The sequence below is a fragment of the Balaenoptera musculus genome, chromosome 20 (assembly GCF_009873245.2).
Source record: "Balaenoptera musculus isolate JJ_BM4_2016_0621 chromosome 20, mBalMus1.pri.v3, whole genome shotgun sequence".
NCBI lineage: Eukaryota > Metazoa > Chordata > Mammalia > Artiodactyla > Balaenopteridae > Balaenoptera > Balaenoptera musculus.
This window is the reverse complement of record NC_045804.1, coordinates 37849346-37870402: the sequence shown is the minus strand read 5'-3', so window position 1 is coordinate 37870402 and position 21057 is coordinate 37849346. Positions and strand designations below refer to the sequence as shown.

General features: G+C 47.2%; 1 protein-coding gene across 2 annotated transcripts in view; it reads left to right on the top strand.

The window, feature by feature from the left end:
- The window catches only part of ACACA (acetyl-CoA carboxylase alpha), a 268738-nt gene extending 263020 nt beyond the window's left edge, over positions 1-5718 (top strand). Inside the window, exons 55-57 of one of the 2 annotated variants that reach the window (XM_036835517.1) lie at positions 1270-1406; positions 3361-3480; positions 4557-5718. In XM_036835517.1, coding sequence (XP_036691412.1) covers positions 1270-1406; positions 3361-3480; positions 4557-4599 — 300 coding nt within the window. In that variant the 3' untranslated portion in view covers positions 4600-5718. Of the gene's footprint in view, positions 1-1269; positions 1407-3360 lie in introns of both variants that reach the window. The other variant, XM_036835516.1, reaches the window with a different exon arrangement.
- The last annotated feature ends 15339 nt before the right edge of the window (positions 5719-21057 follow it).

Below are 21057 nucleotides of genomic sequence, written 5' to 3'. Positions count from 1 at the left end.
AGGCACGTCGCTGATCCTTAATCCTTCAGCTGTGAAGGACTCCTTAAGGGTTGTTAGAAACGTGGACGTCAGTTACAGGACATATAATAAACAAGCAGCACCGCGAACTCGCCGGCCAAGGTGGAGATGGGGAAGCGAGAGTCTGAAAAGAAACCATTATTTTGAAAGGCCCGAAGTAGAACCTTAGGAAACAGCGCAGCGCCCAGTCTCCTCCTGCGTGCCGCCTCTGGCGGGCGCTGAGAACGCACCCTCCGTGCTTTGCAGGCCCTGGGGTCCCAGCCGTGGCTCGGGCGCCTCTGCTGGAATTCAGGCTTCCTGAGCCACCTCCCGAGCTCCCTAACGCACCCACCTATTAAATTACAGCGCCAAACTCATTGTCATTCTGACTTTGACTCGGTTAGTGATTACAGAGGATGACAGCGCACCTTTAAATGACGAGCTTTGTGTTTAATTACCCAAACAAAATGACATAAATATGAATGAGCCCTAATGGCGGTACTTGGTTTTCCGGAAACCATTAACAAAACGATTCCTAAATGATTTGTAAAGAAAATGAGCGGAGACAGAGAGCCAGGAGAAGGCTATTAGGTTTCTAACACACTCCTGAATTATTATGTAGTCAACTACCTGGGAAATGCTCAGCTAAATGATCTTGAAAGGAGGAGGTGAGAGGTGGTTTGTTGAGACTTTCAGGGTGATGGACATCCTGACCCTTTGGAAAACCCTCACAGAGAACGAACTGGGGTTTAGGTTTCCGGCCCTGCGGCAGGACTCCCCTCACCTCTGGCCTCCTCCAGCTCCATGGCAGGAGGCCTCCACGGCCAGGCTGCTCACCTGCCAACACCCTGCTGCGACTAGAGACTTAAATTTAGGAATCGTGACTCAGTTCCTCAAAAAGCACACATTTCATTTTAAAAACACCAAGTAAACAACATTTCCCTCTCAGTCTGCACTTTACTAAACAATCGGTCAGGGGACTAAATTCCCGCAGCCTTTGTGGAACAGGTAGGGGGACGGGACCAGCGTCCGTGTGAGCACGGATGCCTCTGGGGGGCCCAGGTGGACACTTCAAAAGCCGGGCAGGGAAGACGAGGAAGGCTCCTGTCTTGAGGCCTGCTTCCTCCTCCTGCAAAGCCAACAGTAATGGAGAGCTGGGAACGACTTCTTTACGTCGAGCAAGCTTTTGCGGTGCACTTCCCAGATGCAGACTAGTCCGGTGTCCAGCCGGGCCTGGGCCCTGGTGTCCAAGCAGGCGTCATCTGTTTGCAGGCCTATGTCTGGGACAACAACAAGGACCTGGTGGAGTGGCTGGAGAAACAGCTGGCAGAGGAGGATGGCGCTCGCTCGGTAATAGAGGAGAACATCAAGTACATCAGCAGAGACTACGTCCTCAAGCAGATCCGCAGGTGAGACCCGTGGGGGTGGGTGGGGGTGCTCCTGGGTGGAAGTGGGGCTCACTTCTCGGGGACGAGCGACTCGAGGGCAAACGGTGAGGTGATGAGGCCGCGGCGTAGTCTTTGTGGTCCCGTTCTGTTTGAGACGCTGTGGCTGAGCCACAGATCAGAAGAGCCCTGAAGCACATTCTCGCTCAGCTGCTGGTCCCCAGGGGCACTTAGCAACGATGGCTTAGTTCATCGTGCGCAACTATTAGCTCCAAATGCAGATACTCAAACTGGATGAACGATTCTGTGAGGAAAAGCTGATTGCGTCAGAGTTTCCTGGGAAAGTACCTCCTCCCCACCCCCAGCCAAGAGTTAGTTGTGTTCTAGAGGCTTCCGTCTTCTCCACAGGCTGGGTGGTGGAGACTGCTGGGGACATTTTTTAAACTTTTTATTTGGACACATTTCATTTACAGAAAAAAATGCAAAACTGAAAACAGTACAGAGAACAAATCTGTACCCAAATGTGCCTGGTATTTACATTTTACCCTTTTTGATGTATCATTTGTGTGTGTGCTTACTCTTTTATATAAGAGTAAGCACACTCATATATGTGTGTGTGTGTGTGTATATATGTTTCTTTTTCTGAACCATTTAAGGGTAAGTTACATACGTCATGGCCCATCATGGCCCTTTACCCCCAAATAGTTCAGTATGCCTTTGCTAATAGGGATATTCTCTTACATAACCATAGTAAAATGATTAATTTTTATAAATTGAACATTTTATCTAAACCACCATTTGCAGACCATTGCTCATTTTGAGTTTGTCTGATGTTTCCTCATGATTAGATTCAGGCTGTGCATTTGTAGCCAGAATATTACATCCATGATGATTTGGCCTTCACGAGGCACCATATCTGGAGGCACATGATGTCATCTGCCTGTCCCAATGTTAGTTTCCATCGCCTGATCAAGCTGGTACTCAACTTCTACACTGTATAATTCCTGATTTTCCCGTCCCCCTTGAACCTAATAAGCAGCCTGAGGAGAGACACTTAAAGGCCATGCAAATTCCTGCTCATCAGAATTTCCACCTAGATTTAGCATCCAGGGCTGATTCTTGCCTGATCCAGTCTTTTTTTTTTTTTTAATTTATTTATTTATTTTTATTTTGGGCTGCGTTGGGTCTTCGTTGCTGCATGCGGGCTCTCTCTAGTTGTGGTGAGCAGGGTCTACTTTCGGTGGTGGTGCGTGGGCTTCTCATTGCGGTGGCTTCTCTTGTGGAGCCCGGACTCTAGGCGCGCGGGCTTCAGTAGTTGTGGCACGCAGGCTCTAGAGCGCAGGCTCAGTAGTTGTGGCACACGGGCTTAGTTGCTCTGCAGCATGTGGGATCTTCCCAGACCAGGGCTCGAACCCGTGTCCCCCGCGTTGGCAGGCAGATTCTCAGCTACTGTGCCACCAGGTAAGTCCCTGATCCAGTCTTTACAGTGAGGTTGCAAAATGACAGTGTTCCAACTCCTGCACATCCTGCACAATCACATCTCACCACCCCAATTCTCCTGTAAGCAAAAGTCCTCTCCTCCTCCATTTATTATATATTCGTTATTGGTGTAGACTAGTGAATGCCTTTTTTCAATGATTTGTAATTCATTATTTTGATGCCCCAAATGTCCCAGATTTAGCCAGTGGGAGCACCTTCAAGCTGGGTCCACTATCTTTGTGACATGACCCCATCGGGGTTTTGGTTTTTGTTTTTTGAGGTTACTTCCTCACTTTCTGACATAGCAAAATGTTTCGGGTTCTTGTGGTATCTTGCTGCTGGGGACATTTTTCACGTAGGAAAACGAATCAGGTGAGGCAGGGACTGCAGGGTCCGCAGTGGACTCTGGGAGCAGGTTTCCTGGGCAGTTCTGAAGCTACCCTGATCTAGGCCCTGCTGCCTCTCTCTCGTCCTCACCGTCCCGAATCTTCCCCTCCAGCTTGGTACAGGCCAATCCAGAGGTTGCCATGGATTCCATCGTCCACATGACCCAGCACATCTCGCCCACGCAGCGAGCAGAAGTCGTTCGGATCCTCTCCACGATGGACTCCCCGTCAACGTAGGAAGAGCTTTCTGCCCACCCCTGCCCTGCCTCCGGAGAAAAGGGCTAGAGCTGCCTTTCACACCTGAAGCCACTGTAATTAGAAGGCACAGGAGACCAGCACTGGAATCAAAGTGGCATTTTGCTTCCCCTCGATGTTTTCAGGTTACGCATGACATACTGGGACGTAGGGTCACAAGCCCCCACTCCAGCCCACCGGTCACACCTACCCCGTTCAGTATTTATTATTACCCTGGCTGTGACGGCAGTCCTCTCTCCCTGCCCAGGACCCAAGAAGGCAATGACGGGTACAAGCACGTACCCAGAGGTCTTACTACACGCCAGCAGGGCCACCCTCCCGTCCTGCCCGCCCCTTGGTCCGGCCCCGGCAAGTGGGAGCCGTTGGCCGGCAGTCAACAGCCCGCGCTCGCCCCTGGCCCCGTGAGCCTGCAGCCTCCGGCAGCAGAGGAGGGCCGGGGCTGAGGCCACAGGCCCAGCAGCAGGCGTGGGGAGCGGGGGAAGCCTCGGGTCCGTTGTTTCTCACCCCACACTCAGCCCGGTCCGCACCAGGCACCCAGTTTCGTCACACCAAGGTACTGCTTATGAATAAAAATTAGAGCATGAACTCTGCAAGCTCCATGGAACTCAAAGATGAGGGCAAAACCACGATCCAAGAAGCAGAGAAAGCAAAGAGTCCAAGTCACTGTTGTCGATTTAGGGGCCTCACCCGGGGGCTCCCTTCTCAGAACAAGCGCAGAGATGGTTGACCTGCCACTGCCCCGAGTGCCGCTGCTCGGCTAGCTGAGATGCCCGGGGGTCCCACTGGCAGTGCCGTAGCCCGAGTGGGCAGAGGAGGAGCCAGGCGAGCTGCCCTTCCCGTCACTGATGGAAAGTAGTCGCCATGCGACAGCGAGAGCGGGGCAGCCAGTCTTTCTTTAGGACGCGGAAGGTTGTTACTATTAAGCCTGGAGCTTTGATCGTTACAGGAGGTTAATGGTGCCTACAGGGCCATCGTCTCTGTTTCTGGGGCCACTCTTCCCGCAGGTGACACTCTTACTCACTTTGGGTCTCGTCTCTTCCTTGAATGTACACAGGCACAGCCGGTCTCCCCACAGCCACGGAAAGGAGCCCTGGTGACATCAGTGCTCTCGGCGCTGGGAACTGGCTTTCCCCGCTTTGGGGAGGCTTCCAGGGAACACAGAATCCATGTGACCTTAAGATTATCCACAACCCCATCATGGTGCTGCTGTCTTCCAGGCCCACGGGTCCCTCCCTGGCCTCCTCATGGGTGATGGAGAGTTTATTTTCAACAACCAGTTTATTCAAGGAGAGAGCTGACTGATCCCCCCGTCGGTGTTCCTAAAGCAAGAGTGGCAGGTGATCAGGGCCGGGGCGGCATCCGGTTCCTACAGTGCAGCTAACTGCACTCGTCACTGATGACCAAGGGGGACGTCACTACGACGTCTGAGAAGCAGCAGCACGAATACTTCCGGACGAGCTACGGTTTTGAGCCTGAACCCTACAGTTCACGCACAAGGAAGAGCTCCACTCCTCTCCTCGGGAACTGTTTGTGCAGATGGGCACCGTGCGGCTGGATGGGTTGCCACCTGCCCCCGGGAGCCTGGAGCCTCGGCCCGGCGCCATCCAAGCCAAGAAGGGCGGGAGAAGGTGGGGAACAATTTTCAGTCCAGGAAGCACGTCCACTGTTGCTGGTGTTCGCTTACCCAGTAAGTAAGTGTGGATTCACCTTTGACCAGATAATTCCTCTACACTTTTCTACAATAAATAAAATTCCACACACCTACAGGTGGTGTGGAGTCCTGTGCTTGCCCTGGCATTTCTTCGGGGCAGAGGGCAGGTGACACTTGTTTACCTCCCCCCAGCCCCCAACAAAATTATGACACATTAAATGAATACATTTAGTCTCTAGAACTCGGCGATGCTCACCACCCCCCCATCCCCAGGGCGCCTCACTTTAGGTCTTACCTGGCCAGGGCTCTTTCCCATGGCGAAGTCAGGAAGAGACACAGCCCATTACACACACGAGGTTACCGAGGCAGGAGGAGGGTGAGCGATGTATCAGCTGAGACCCGCCTGAGCTAGGATCACCACGTTGTCCGCTCAACTTCAGTCACAAAGCAGCCTTCACGTGTCTCACTGAGCATTCGAGGGATGCACAGCCTGATGAGCAAGGAGCTTCAGTCAAATGTATTCTTTTCATGTTTTGTTGAAATAAACCTCCACGTTTGTAGATGAGTCACTGTGTGTCACTTTAGCCCACGCCCAGCACCTCACTCTGGTTCCACTCTGAGTAGGGGAGCTTTGTAAGGGCGAGCCCTACCTGTGCCAAAAGCAGAGCCAGTGTAAGGACAGAGTGGCGCGTGGTGCTCCTGCAAACGACACCATTCCCCGCCTGGGCAGTTTTCGGGTCCACGTACCCTTGATAGGCTGGGCAGTTTCATGGGTCTTGAAGTGAACACGAAGGTTTGAACCTCTGGGTTTGCGTGATTTGTGGCATTTTCTGGGTCAAGTGAATAGCAAACCATTTTCAGAGACCACTTCGGGCCCCCTTTATGGAGAGGTTTTAGATTCTCTGAATAATTTAGGTACTTCATGGCTTTTGAACGCTAACTTTGGGCACAAAAAGGTACTAGGGGCAGGAAACTCAGGCTTGTGTGCCTTCAACCCTCTGCCTCAGTTTCTATGAATCCATGTGGTTGAAGCAGGAATAACATCTGCAGAGAAAGGCACGGGCCACAAGAGAGGAGGGAGGGGAAGCACCGGCCTTTGCTGACTATTAAACTTGGTGCTGTGTCCATCTCTTTAGGATGTACAGCAAAGCAAAGGGTGGCTTTTGGCAATTTACAAAATATCAGTTTGAATCACCCTATGCTAGATATTCTAGAAAGGGGAGCAGGAAGGGAGATTCAGGATCTGGGGGAAGGTGCTGCTTTTTGCCTCCAGCTGCTGCTCTCCATGGACGGGGGATGCTGGGTGGCGCAGAGGCCTTGGGCCTTCTCTCCCCGCTAAGCAGGCAGCCGAGAACCAGACCCCAAGTGTAAACTTGGCGCCATCCCTACTCTCAGCCAGCACCTGTTGGTGGTTCTCAGGAAGGTCAGCAAGATGAATGGGAAGATTCCACTGCTGCCTCTGGGAACTTGCCTGATATGTACAGTGCTTTCATCTGTTGTTGGGGAATGCCATTTCCTTCATCAGTCTTTTTAATAAAAGAAAGTTTAAAGCTTTCATTAGTATTACTTTGGGGTAATAAGGAAAAGGTTGAACAGCGAGGGTTCAATCTTTTGGGAAATGGGATCTAAGCTGGGCCCACACATCTTTCCCCAACTGAAAAACAAGAACACAGTGACAAATGCCAGTACCTCATGACCATCATAGGGAGGACCCTTCGCATGCTCCTTCCGTGTGCGAGATTCCGCAGCAGGCTGTGGTGAGAGGCCTGGAGAGGTGCTGAGCTGGAGGTGAACCTTCATTCAAATGCTGGCTCCTCAGCTTGGGCACAAGAAGGTAAAACCCAGGCCTGCCCTGATCCACATGGTGAGGCAGAGAGTGCTAAGGACCCCATGAGTGTGCAGACAGTGCAGGGCTGAAGCCTACGGGCAGAGAGGTTTCCAGCTGGGAGAGTAAGGCAGGTGCCCCCAGTCAAGCGCTCGCACCTGCAGTTATTCAAGAGACACTAGGAATGTTGGCTAGGAGCACAGCAGTCATCTGGGGGAGGAGGGACAATGAAATGTGAAAAAGCAAGTAGGCAGTAGAGCATGATGAGCTTTAAGTGCTGGGCCAGGAAACAAGGTATGTTCCTGAAGAGAGTGGGTCACCTTTGATGGTTTGGGGGTATGGGAAGATTGGGTAAGAAGGTTTAGAAATCAGCCTAATTAAATGAAAAGAGCACAACCTTGGGTGCCAAGAAATCTGGCTCCAAGCTCAGCTCCACGTGTGTATGTCCCTGAGCTGCAGGGGTCACCCAGGAGAGTAAGCCCAGGCCACCCCAGGAAGCACAGCAATAGTAATGGGCGACTGTCCACTATTTTTAATACTCCACAAATCCTACATGTGCCTCAGTCAGGTGACAAAGGCTCACCATGCTGTTGTTTTGCTGATAACTAAGAGATTTGCCTACCCAGGAAGTGGTACTGGCTTCCTCATGCTGGCCAAAAGCTCCAATGGGCAGTTAATAATAATAAATAATGGAAACAGGACATCTTCATAAATGCAGTATTTCAGTAAGCAAAATCTTCCAAAACATGGGATTCCCTGTGGTTGGTGGAGGGGTGGAATGATTACGGAGCCTCAGCTCTGAGGGGACTTGGACCCACCCAGTGGGCTCAGCCCATTAGGAACTGTAAGGAGATGAGAGGGATGGCAGCTCAAAGCAGGTCGGATGGTGGGCCTAATCCCAGACATCCTGATTCTATGACTGGCCTTCTGGGGTGACCAGGAAGGATTGGGGTGAGGAGAGACGGAAACAAAGACATCCAGGCCCTGAATTAGGAAAAAGCTAACAGAGCATTTTTGCCCATACTAACAAGTACTTTTGTAGCCAGGTGGGGATACAACAAGATGAATGCAACCTAGAAGAGAGCTTTCACCCTTGAAGACATTATGCAAGTGACACATTATGCCAGATACAAAATGGGAAATATTGTGCGATTCCACTTATATGAGGTATGGAGAATTATCAAATTCACAGAGACAGAAAGTAGAATAGGGGTTACTAGGGGCTGTAGGGAGGAGGAAATGGGGAGTTATTGTTTAATGGGTGTAGGGTTTCAGTTTGGGATGATGAAAAAGTTCTGGAGATGGACAGTGGTGATGGTTGCACAACAAAGTGAATGTACTTAATGCTACTGAACTGTGCACTTAAAAACTGTTAAAATGGTAAAGTTTATGTTATGTATATTTTACAATGAAAAAAAAAATTCTGGAGTTGTAAAGTACACTAACAAATGAAAAATTAACTAGAGGGACTAAATAGTAGACTCAGGAAGGCAGAAGAAAGAATTTGTGAACTTGAAGATAGAGCAATAGAATGTATCCAACATGAAGAACAGAAAGAAGAAAGAATGAAAAATGAACAGAGCCTCAGAGATCCATACAGCAACATCAGGTATAACAATTGATGTGTAATGGGAATGCCAGAAGGAGAGCAGACAAAGGGACAGGAAAAATATTTGAAGAAATCATGGCTGAAACCTTCCAAATATGATGGAAAACAACCTGCAGATCCAAGAAGCTCAATAGATCCCAAGGAGGATAAATACAGAAAGATCTATACCTAGACACTTCATAGCCAACCTGTTAAAAGACAAAGAAAGTCTTGAAAAAAGCTAGAGAAAAACAACTCATCATCTATAGAGGAACAACAAAACAAATAATAAATGACAAATAACAGCAATGGAAGCCAGAAGGCAGTGGGCTGATATATTCAAAGTGATACAAGAATTTAAACAAACAACTGTCAACCAAAAATCCTATATCCAGCAAAACAAAGATGAAATAAAGATATCCCCCACCACCACCAAAAAAGCGGAAGAATTCATTGATAGAAAATTTGCTTTATAAGAATTAAATGCAATCATTCAGATGATTCCAGATGGTAATTTGAATCTACACAAAGATATGGAGAGGCACTTGAAAAGGTAAATATATGAGTAAATATAAAAGACTGTGTGTGTGTGTTCTCTTTTAACTTTGTAAAAGAAATAAAATTACGTAAAACAATAATTATATTGCTATATTTCAGGGGTCTATAGCATATATAAATGTGATATGATAATTAGACAAAGGGGAAGAAAAATTGAGCTATATCAAAAACAAATTCCTATATTTTACCAGAAGTTAGTATTGATCTCAAATAGACAGTAATGTAATCCCTAGAACAACCACTAAGAAAATAACTTAAAAGTATATAGTAAGTGCAAATGATATATCTAATAGGGGGTTAATATGCAGAATATATAAAGAACTTCTACAATTCAACAACAGAAAAACCCAAATAACTTGATTTTAAAATGGGCATACAACTTGAATAGACATTTCTCTTAAGATTATATACAAATGGCCAAAAAGCACATGAAAAGATGCTTAGCATCACTAATCTTTAGAGAAATGTAAATCAGTCACAATGAGATATCACCCCACACCCATCAGGATGGTTTCTATCTAAAAACCAGAAAATAGTGTTGGCAAAGATGTAGAGAAATTAGAACCCTTTGCACTGTTGGTGAAATTGTAAAATGGTGCAGCCACTATGGAAAACAGTATGGCAATTCCTCAAAAAAATAAAAAATAGAATTACCATATGACCCAAAAGAACTGAAAGCAGAGAACATTATGCTTTGTGAAATAAGCCAGTCACAAAAACGACAAATACTGTATGATTCCATTTATACGAGATATCTAAAGTAGTCAAGGGATTTCCCTGGTAGTCCAGTGGGTAAGACTCTGCCCTTCCAATGTAGGGGGCATGGGCTCAATCCCTGGTCGGGGAACTAAGATCCTGCATGCCGCATGGTGTGGCCAAAATTTTTTTTAAATAAAAAATAAAGTAGTCAAAATTCATGAAAAAGAATGTACAATGGTGGTTACCAGGGGCTGAGGGAGAGGAAAATGGGGAGTTATTGCTTAATGGGTATAGAGTTTCAGTTTTTGCAAAATGAGTAAGTTCTGGAGATCTGTTGCACAACAATGGGAATATACTTAACATTACTGAACTGTACCCTTTAAAATGGTTAAGATAGTAAATTTTAAGTATTTTACCACAATTTTTTAAAAAGAATAAATACATAGTAAATACAACAACAATGGAATTAAAATGGCATACTACTTAACACAAAAGAAGGCAATAAAGGAGGAACAAATGGACAAAAAACTTATCAGTAACTACACTAAGTTTGAAAGGACTAAACACTCCAATCAAAAGGCAGAGACTGTCAGACTAGATACAAAAAACTCAACTCTATGCTGTCTACAAGAAACACACTTTAGATTCAAAGAGAAAGTATAGAAAACCATATACCATATAAACAGTAACCATAGGAGAGCTGGAGTGGCTACATTAACATTGGAGAAAATATACATTAAGATAAATATCACTAGAGACAGAGGAAAAAATATAATGATTAAAGCATCAATTTGTCAGGAGCTACAACAATTATAAATGTATACACACCTAAAAACAGAGCCCCAAAATACATAAGGGAAAAATTAACAGAAGTAAATAAAAGAATAGGACTTCCCTGGTGGCGCAGTGGTTAAGAATCCGCCTGCCAATGCAGGGGACACAGGTTCGATCCCTGGTCCAGGAAGATCCCACATGCCACGGAGCAACTAAGCCCATGTGCCACAACTACTGAGCCTGCACTCCAGAGCCCATGAGCCACAACTATTGAGCCCATGTACTGCAACTACTGAAGCCCATGTGCCTAGAGCCCGTGCTCTGCAACAAGAGAAGCCACTGCCGTGAGAAGCCCACGCACCGCAACAAAGAGTAGCCCCCGCTCGCCACAACTAGAGAAAGCCTGTGTGCAGCAACAAAGACCCAACACAGCCAGAAAAAAAAAAAGAATAGACAATTCAACAGTAACAGGCCCTTGGATCAATAACTTCCATCCTAAGAAACTGGGGGGAAAAAAAGAACAAACTGAACCCAAAGCGAGCAGAATTAATGAAAAAATAAAGACTAGAGTGGTAACTGATGAGATAGAAAACAAAAAATAGAGAAAAATTAATAAAACCAAAAGTCAGTGTCTTGAAAAGATTTTTTAAAATTGACAAACAAGATGAAAAGAGAGAAGACAAAATTTCCAAAATCAGAAATGAAAGAGGAGACCCTACTAGTGACCTTGTACTGAAATTAAAAGGATTATAAAGGAATTTTATAAGCCACTCTATGTCAACAAATTAGACAACTTAAATAAAATGTCCTAGAAAGACACAAATTTACCAAAACTGACTTGAGAAGAAACAGAAAATCTGAATAGACCTTTAACACGTTAAAAAAAAAAAATTAGTAATTAAAAACCTTCTCACAAAGAAAAGCCCAGTCCTGGAAGATTTCACTGCTGAATTTGCTATCAAATATTTAAAGAAGAAATACCAATCTTTCACAAACTTTTTCGGAGAAGAGAAGAGAACATTTTCCAATTCATTCTAGAGGCCAGTATTATCCTGATACCAAAGCCAACAAAGACATCACAAGAAAGGAAAACTATAGACCAATATCTCTCATGAAGATAGATAGAAAAATCCTTAGCAAATACTAGCAAATTGAACCCAGCAACATATTTAAAAAAATTATATACCATAGCCAGGTGAGATTTGTCCCAGGACTGCAAAGTGCGTTTAACATCCAAATGAATTAATGTAATACACCATATTAACAGAATAAAGGACAAAAACCACATGATCATCTCAATAGATGCAGAAAAAGCATTTCGTAAAATCCAACAGCCATTCCAGATAAAAATTTTCTACAAACTATGAAGAGAAAGGAATTTCCTCAACCTGACAAAGGGTATCTATGAAAAACCCCAATTAATGTCATACTTAACGGTGAAAGACTGAATGTTTTTCCTCTTAAGATCAGGAATGAGGCAAGAATATTAACCCTTGCCACTTCTACTCAGCATTGTATCAGAGGTTCTAGCCAGTGCAATAGACTAAATAAATAAAAATTAAAGGCTTAAATATTGGAAAGAAAGGATTAAAACTGTCTTTATTCACAGATGAAATGATCCTGTGGGAGGAATTCATTTTTTAAAACTAGAACCACCAAAAAAATCAACTGCATTTCTATATACTAGCAAGGAACAATCCAAAAATGAAACTAAGGAAAAATATTTCATTGACAATATAATCAAAAACAATGAAATACTTAGGAATAAATTTGACAAAAGAACTGCAAGATTTGTACACTGAAAATTATAAAACACTGCTGGGAGAAACTGAATATAAATAAATGAGGATATTCCATGTTCATGGATTGGAAGACAACATTGTTAAGATGGCAATTCTCCTTAAATTGATCTATAGATTCAATGTAATCCCTATCAAAATCCCAGCAGGCATTGTTATAGAAATTAACAAATTTATCCCAAAATGGACATGGAAATACAATGGACCCAGAATAGCCAAAATGATTTTGATAAAAATTTGGAGGACTTAAACTATCCAATTACAAAACTTTCACTGGTGTAAAAACAGGCAAATAGAATGGAACAAAATTAAGAGGCTGGAAATAAATCCTTACATTTATGGTCAATTGATTTTCTACAGAGGAGTTAAGGCAGTTCAACAAGAGGAACAATAGTCTTTCCAACAAATGATACTGGGACAATTGGATATGCACATGCAGAATTATATTTTTAGACCCTCACATCATATGCAAAAATTAACTCAAAATGGATTATAAACCTAAATGTAAGAGTTAAAACTATAAAACTTCTGAGGAAAACAGGAGAAAAATCTTTATGACCTTGGGTCACATGAAGATTTTTTAGATCTGACACCAAAAACAATCCATAAAAGAAAAAAAAACTGATAAATTAGAACATCAAAATTTTAAATGTTTGTGATTCAAAAGACAACATTAAGAAAATGAAAAGGCTCACTATAGACTGGGAGAAAGTATTTGCAAATTATTTTCTGATAAAGAATCTGTATTTAGAATATATAAAGAATTCTTACGATGTAATAAGACAAGCAACTCAATTAAAAATGAGCCAAAGGGGCTTCCCTGGTGGCGCAGCGGTTGAGAACTGCCTGCCAATGCAGGGGACACGGGTTCGAGCCCTGGTCTGGGAAGATCCCACATGCCGCGGAGCAACTGGGCCCGTGAGCCACAGCTACTGAGCCTGCGCGTCTGGAGCCTGTGCTCCGCAACAAGAGAGGCCGCGACAGTGAGAGGCCCGCGCACTGCGATGAAGAGTGGCCCCCGCTCGCCGCAACTAGAGAAAGCCCTTGCACAGAAACGAAGACCCAACACAGCCAAAAATAAATAAATTAATTAATTAAAAAAAAAATGAGCCAAAGATCTGAAAAGGCGTTTCACCAAAGAAGGCAGATACATGAATGGCTAATAAACACATGAAAAGCTGTTCCACATCACTAGTCATTAAGGAAATAGAAATTAAAGCCACAATGAGAGCCCACTGCTCACTAGAATGGCTATAATCACAATATAGACAATAAGGAGTGAGGCTGTGGAGCAACTGGAACTCTCACATTGCTGCTGGGAGTGTAAAGTGCAGCCACTGTGGAAAACATTTTGGCCGTTTCTCAAAAGCTTAAACATAAACTTACCATATGACCCAGCAATTCAGAAACTAACACAACATTGTAAAGCAACTATACCCCAATGAAAAAAAAAAAAATTCCACACCTAGGTATCCAGCCAAGAGAAATGAAAACATGTTCCACAAAGACTTGTGATTGTTTATATCAGCTTTATACACAATGGCCAAAATCTGGAAACAACCCAAATGGTCATCAGTAGGCAAAGAGATAGATAAAATATGGTGTATCCATACACTGGGTGCCAGTCAGCAACAAAAAGAAACAAATTAACCACATATGCTCTGCTGGCTGAACCTTAAGCTCAGTGAAAGAAGCCGCACACAAAGACTACATATTGTACAATATGATCCTATTTAAATGAAACATCCAGGAAAGACAAATCTATAGCTACAGAAAGCAGATCAGTCATTGCCCTGGGGCGGGGGTGGGATTGAGGATTGACTGCAAACCAGCACAGTTATTTGCTGGGGTGATGAAATGTTCTAAAAATGGACTGTGCTGATGGTAGCACAGCTCTACAAACTTACTAAAAATCCTGTAATTGTACATTTACAATGAGTGAGTTTTATGCTAAGTAAATTACACCTCAATATCAAAGCTGCAAAAAACTGTAACCAGCAAGGAGTAGGAGTGCACTAACCTTACCACCAACACCCAACAGTCTGCCCTCCTGCCTCTGCTCCTGTTTCCACAAACCCCTCCTCCGACACCCACTGTTCTCTGTGCGGAGACCCTCGCAGACTCCCCAGGGAGTGGTTTCTATTCAGCTCACAGCATCGCCTGTGCAATGACTGTCTTCCTGTCTACCCTCCCACAGGACTCAGATCCTCCTCCAGATCCAGAGCTGTGTCCACTAGCTCTTCCCTCCCAGTTCCTTGAGAAAGTCTTGTTGAGAGAAAAGCAGGACCCCTGGTGATCTCTCATGTAGGAATAAAGTTTAAACTTCTATTCAGCAGCTAAACACAGAGACTGACCCTGGTACCTTTCTAAGTTAATCGAGTTACAAAATGATCTTTTTAGGATCATTTTGCTTCTATGACCCATTTTATTACTACTTTTCCTCCAAATCTATTCTGGTCTACCACCCTCTGATCTCACCCAACCAAGCCCTGCCTGGGTCTGAGAAGGCCTTGCTGGGACCCGGCAGGGGCCCAGCAGGATGACACCAGGGGTGAGGGCTCCAGTCACCTGCAAGTAACCTTGGCCGTCACAAAACCTGGTACTCACACGCACGTTTCACAATAACCAGGCAGAGTCCTGCACTTCGTTTCTGTGACCTGAAGTCCCAGCAGAGCCCTAGCTGATGCTCTTCCCTACAAGCCACAGCCCTGCTCCAGGCCCAGGCTGGATTGATTTACTCAGCACCCGACAGGCATGTAAACAATATTACATCACAGGTACTCCTGCTGGTCCAGACGCTGGCTGAGTGGTGGGGAGACCCTGAAGAGGGAAATTCGAGCTCGGCCGGCCGTCAGGGAGCTCCGCCTGGCGTCACAGCCAGCAGTGAGGGGACTTCACACCTAACCCTGGTCACAAGCGCACAGGCTCAACTAACCACCAGCAGGGCCTACCCGGGGCAGAGCAGATGCCAACACTGCCCGGGTCGCCGACCCCTGCGAGCGGCGCTGCCTGGAGGGAAGGTGCCTGCCTTCACACAGGGTCTCCCAGCCCCAGGAGCTGGACTGATTTGGCCCTGGGTGCTGCAGACACTACCTCCACCGCCTGATACACGCGCATACAAAAGTCAACCACCCAAACCACGTCTAGGCACACACAAAAGCGCAATTATGGGAGGCAGAAACCTCCCAACTCCAGCCTTGCGTCTGAAACTCCACCCTAAAATATCTGCATGTTAAACGACCAAGGACAGTTAAGCTTTCAAAGGGAGAAGATCAAAGTGCTGTCATCTTTTAATTTAATCCTTTTGTTGCATCAATGGTCTTAAGAGGATGAGAGACATCAGACTAAAAATGGAAACAAACTATATCTTTGTGGCTGTTGTGTTTTAGGCTTTCTTTTTCTCAATTTGGGCCACAAAATAGGTCAGCTCCATTACTGATCAGCCTTCCCACAAATATTTAAAACAAATTGAATTGCACACCCAATACCCATCACAATTACACCAGGCACAATAACTAAATTAGCAATTCAACAAAATAATTGGAAATGCGATTCTCTCTATCCCACCAGTCTCCCTCGAGGGTTTAGCCGATCTATGGGGGGAAACTCAGCTTTCCTAATTCTGCAGCTAATTAGAGACACACTTGTAAATGAAGTTGTTTGTCTTAAAGTTGAAATTCTCTTCTGGGGGTGGGGGGGTAGAGGGAAGGAGAGAGGAGGAGAGTCCCTCCAGTCCGGAGCAAGTAGATACACAGGTATCAAGAGCGCACGCCTGGGTTCTCAGGAGCAGCCCTGTCTGCAGTTAATAAAGCGTCACTGTTTCGCCGTCACTTATCTGGTAATGAACGACTTCGTAACAGCCGGCCTGGCCGACGGCCTCGCTGAGAGAGGCGTGCCTTTTAAAGGCCCTCGAGACGGGTCGGGGGGAGCTGCGAGGCACTGCTATTTAGGGACCCACAGGGCGACAGGAGGGTCAGTGCCGAGCCCAGGCGGCATCAGCGCGGCCAGTTCCCGTGTGGACTTCCCCGTTGGGACCCGAGGAACCAAAGGCTCATCCTCCCAGGAAGCGAAGGGGAGGCTCCCGTGCCAAGCGAACCCCCCCATCCCCCACCCCCCGTGGACGGCACCTGCGGGGCCACGTGGCCCGCCAGCCAGACGGTGACAGTCTGCCTCGGCCCACTTGCTCGGGCCACTCCTGGAGAAGCAATCTTAAGGTTTCAATTAAGCTGTCCTTGGCCTCTTTTTGCTCCTTCAGAAAGGCACATCTCGGTTTAATTACATAACTGAGAACTAGGCCTTGCATTCGTCCCCTTACCCTCCTCCTCGAAGACCAGGATGTGAGCTTAACACGCAGACTCTCCGCAGGGCTGCGCTCCCCTCCCCTCGCCTCCCCTCCCCTCCCCTCGCCTCCCCTCCCCTCGCCTCCCCTCCCCTCCCCTCCCCTCGCCTGCCCTCCCCTCCCCTCCCCTCGGGCCGGCGCACACCTGGGCCCGCGCTCCCGCCACGAACAAAGGCCTGACCTTAGCAGCGAGGTCAGCAGATGAAAAGCCTCCGCTGCCGAGACCCTCCCGGAACATCACAGCACCCAGGTGGGGGGCGAGGCGGCGCGGAGGCTGCGCGAACGCCGATAAGTGAATTCAAAAGCACCTGCTCCTACGGCTTATCTCCCCCAACAATATGAACTCGGAGTTATCACATGGAAAGTGTTCCGCATTAGCCTTACGTTTAGCTCTTGAAACCAAGTGCAGTGCGCTACAACTTTAAAGGACACAAGAGTCAAACTGGAAAATAATTTTATGGCCTCAGGGAGTCCGTTCCCGGCCTCAACCCTCAGGAGGAGAGCGGGGCCGGGTTCGCTCCCAGGCTCCCCTCGGCCACGCTGGGCACCGAGGCGGGAAACCCCTCGCTTCCTGCCCCATCGTGAGCCCCAGGTCACACTCTCGGCCGCCGCCCGAGCCTGGAGCAGGGCCCCCGACCCGGCTGGGCCCCTCGGCCTCGGGACAGCGGCAGCTCTCGCCGCCTCACCTGTTAGCACTTACCCAGCTCCAGCTCTGGCGTTTGCTGGGACTTGTGAAAGGCTGGGAAGTACCCGCGTCGACCTCATCTAGCCAATCCGGTAGCCACCAGCCACGCTGCAAGGGCGCAAAAGCCACACGTGGCTGGTGACTACTGACTGCCTGGGCTCCCATCATCCCCGGAAGTGCTACTGGACAGCTGTGGTCTAGGCCCTCTGGACGCGCCTGGGGTTAGAAGAGGCTCCCCAGGAGGGTAAGAGGGGAAGGCAGCGGGCCACGAGGGCGCAAGAAGCCCTAGAGGCCGGAGTCGCCCTCGCCGTGGAGGAGCGGGAGCCACGGAGCAGCGGCCTAGGTGAGGGGCGCTCAGCGTCAGCCCCACCTGCGTACTCACGCCCCTGGCCATCCCCGGGTCTGGCTCTTGGAAGCCCACGAGCACCAGGGCTGCTGCCCTCCTGCCCGGCCGAGCTCTCGCCCTGTAGAACAGGAGCCCTGGGAGAGTGATGCTGAGCCTGAAAACCGGCCAGAGCCTGGGCTGCCAGGAGTCCCGCCAGGATTAACAGAGGCAACTCCAGCGCAGGTAATGGGTCTGATCAGACCGAAGTTAGAGGATTCAGGACTCACTCGACTGAAGAGGGGAACAGAGCCCCACTAGAGACCAGGTCACCTGCCCAAACAACCCTGTGCTCTGTAAACCTCCCCCAGCGCCTGGCACACAGCAGGAGGTCAACACATACCTGAATGAATGGATGGGAAAAACATTCCTGCATCGGTGCTAGACCCAAGCTGCCTTTCCATAGAAACAGCTGCTTTAGGACGAGGAGGTCCTCAGGAACCAGCGTGGCTGACCCTCCCAGTACTGAGGAGGACCCCTGAGGCCCAGAGGTCAAAAGACTTCCTCAAGGTCACACCTGGCAGGTCTGATTTCTGATCCAAGGTTCTTGCCATTACGCCACCTTCTGTTCAAATCTGTCCTTGACTCAGAATGTCACATCAGCCCCTTCAAGGATGAATTCTGTGCCCCCAAGTCTCTGTGAGAGCCGGTAACACACCCCTAAACACCTCGGGGAGGGTAGATGAGGGCGGCAGAAGCAGCCAGCACCACGTGGCGGGGAGCCTGCCGGCCGAGGGCAGCCTGAGCTCATTTCCGACCCAGCCATAAAGAGAAAGGCAGGGATGGAGGAGGGTGGGCAGGAATCTTTATGTGTTACTGTCACCGTGCCTACTGGGGACCTTATATTCTTTTTCTACCCTATCGGTAATGTGGGATTGGTTTTGTTTTTTTTTTTTTCTCTACATTCTTTTAAATTCTCTTTTCTGAGAATTCAGTGTCCTTGACCTCAACAAATGAACTGAGAACCCTGAACCAGGGAAATAAACCAAGCAAACTTCTCAGGAATATAAATGCCGCTGAGGCGATGACCCAGTAAAGGAAATCTACAGATATGCAAGAAAAACGAAGTTAGATAAGGCGTACTCACTCTGCATTTGCACCATTCCCCTCCTCTCCAGACAAGGAGCGGTAACGAGGGCTTCACCAATACGGCTGTTGGACAAACTGAACATACACAAATCAGTAGGGCGATATGGATCCCCTGGACTTAAGAATTAGTTAATGAACTTACCAAATTACTGGCAATTATTTTTGAAATGTTATGAAGAAAGACAAAGCAAAAAAAAAAAAAAAAAGGAAGAAAGGAAATGAGATAGGTAAGATTTAAACAAACAAAAAAAGAGAATGACCAAGGCAAACTCAACTTAATGCCTAGCACAACTGCCGCCCCCCGGTACACAAACACACACATAAATCAAAAAGCAAAAGCACAAACTCAGATGCAGAAAACAAGGTTCATTCACTTTAGAGAAGGCTCACTGCTTGTATTTGCCTTTCTTAAACGCCACGTGCACAGGGTAGCCTATCAGGGTGTCAGCAGACGGGCGCCAGCTGCCCTGGCATAAAACACCCACATTTCTGCAGCCGCAGCCTCAGGCTTCTCCATGACACCCTTTACCTCTACTCTCTATAGTTTTGCTGAGATGCAGCTGCCTCACCTGTGAGCCTGGCCCAGGGAGACACAGATCTTGGTGTCCCACATACACAGTGACCCCTCCGTGGTGGTGAAGGTTGACGAATGTCCCATTTGGATCCATTGAGCCTCAAACTCAGCTCCCTTTGGATGAAATGGTAAGAGATAAAGAGGCAATAATCTTGTAGAAGCCATATGTGGAGACCAGGAAACTCAACCACTAGAAGGAAACTTTTCTGAACTGGAGATGCAGTGTCTGTTGCTGAACTGGTCGGAGCTGGCTTTCTCTGGTGTTCTGTTGGCTCTCAGGGTTTCCAAGTGATGCTCAACAAGCGTTCTTGGTCGGTGACCTGGAAAGAATGGCTACGCACCAAAGACAGTATGGGGAGGAACATAAACCCATACAAGGCAAGGAAAACCCACCGGAGAGATCCCCAGGATGAAGGCATTGAAAGTAGCAAGAGCATGAAAACCAGTGGGGAGGGTGGAGAGCAAATTATATGCGATCTAGCAGCCAGAAAACAGATAGGAGGATCAGGGAGGGAGAGGATGGTGTCACTTCCTATTTGTCCACCATCTTTCATTGGAGCATCTCAAAGCACATTACAGGCAGCAGCCCTTTAATCCTCCCAGAGGAGGATGCTGATTTGAAGGGTTCCCTGGGGAGCAAGAAATAAACCACAGGATCAGACTCCAGGGCCAACCTCCTCTCTGCCTTTCAACACCCTTTGTTGCAGATGGTCCATCCTAGGGCAGGTGAGAAGAGCACGGGCCCTAAAACAAGCCTCCGTCATAGGGACCAAGAGCCTTTGAAATATTTGGACTCTTTCACTTGGTTCACTTTACTCCCAAAAATCTATGCCAAAAAAACCAATAATTTTAAAAGAAAACAAACAAGCTTTATGCACAAATATTTTCCTTTAACATTATTCATAATAGCAAATAATTATAACAATTTAAGTGTTCAACAAGAGGGGATCTGGTTCAGTACTGAAGAGACATGCCCCCAATGGAATTATTAGTTAGCAGTTAAAATACTTCAATGAGATCTGCAAAAACGTGGAAACAACCTTCCCCTCTACTATTAATATTAAAATGCAGAATACAACGTACCACTGGTTCTCAACGGGTGGTATACGTGTGTTATGCGGAGGGGGACATGCTGCACGGGCACTTTGTTTTTACTGTTTTTAAAAGGGTAACATTTCTAACGGTCCAGAAGGAAAAACGAAGTCTTCCACCTGCACTGCTCCCTGGGCCCTCCCCCCAGAGATGAGTCTACTGGGTATCACAGCATCTATACTGAAGAGGGCTATGAAGGAATACAGGTTAGCTACGAGAAGGGGATCTTTCTGAGTGGTGGGATTACAGCCAAGTCTTATTTCCATTTGTTCCTTCCACTTTTCTGTAATTAATGTTTGATGTAAAATAAACTAAGACGAGAAACCAGCCTTAGCTTCTCTATCCTGAAGGGCAAAGCCCATGGCCTGCTTCTGGCCCCAGGTGCAAACCTGGGCTGGGTGGGCCCTGCGGTTTCCTCACTGCTCTGATGGTGTCTTCAGGGGCTGTGGTTTAGGAGGGTCATGCGTGAAGGAGTCAACTGGACAAAAAGAAAATAAGCC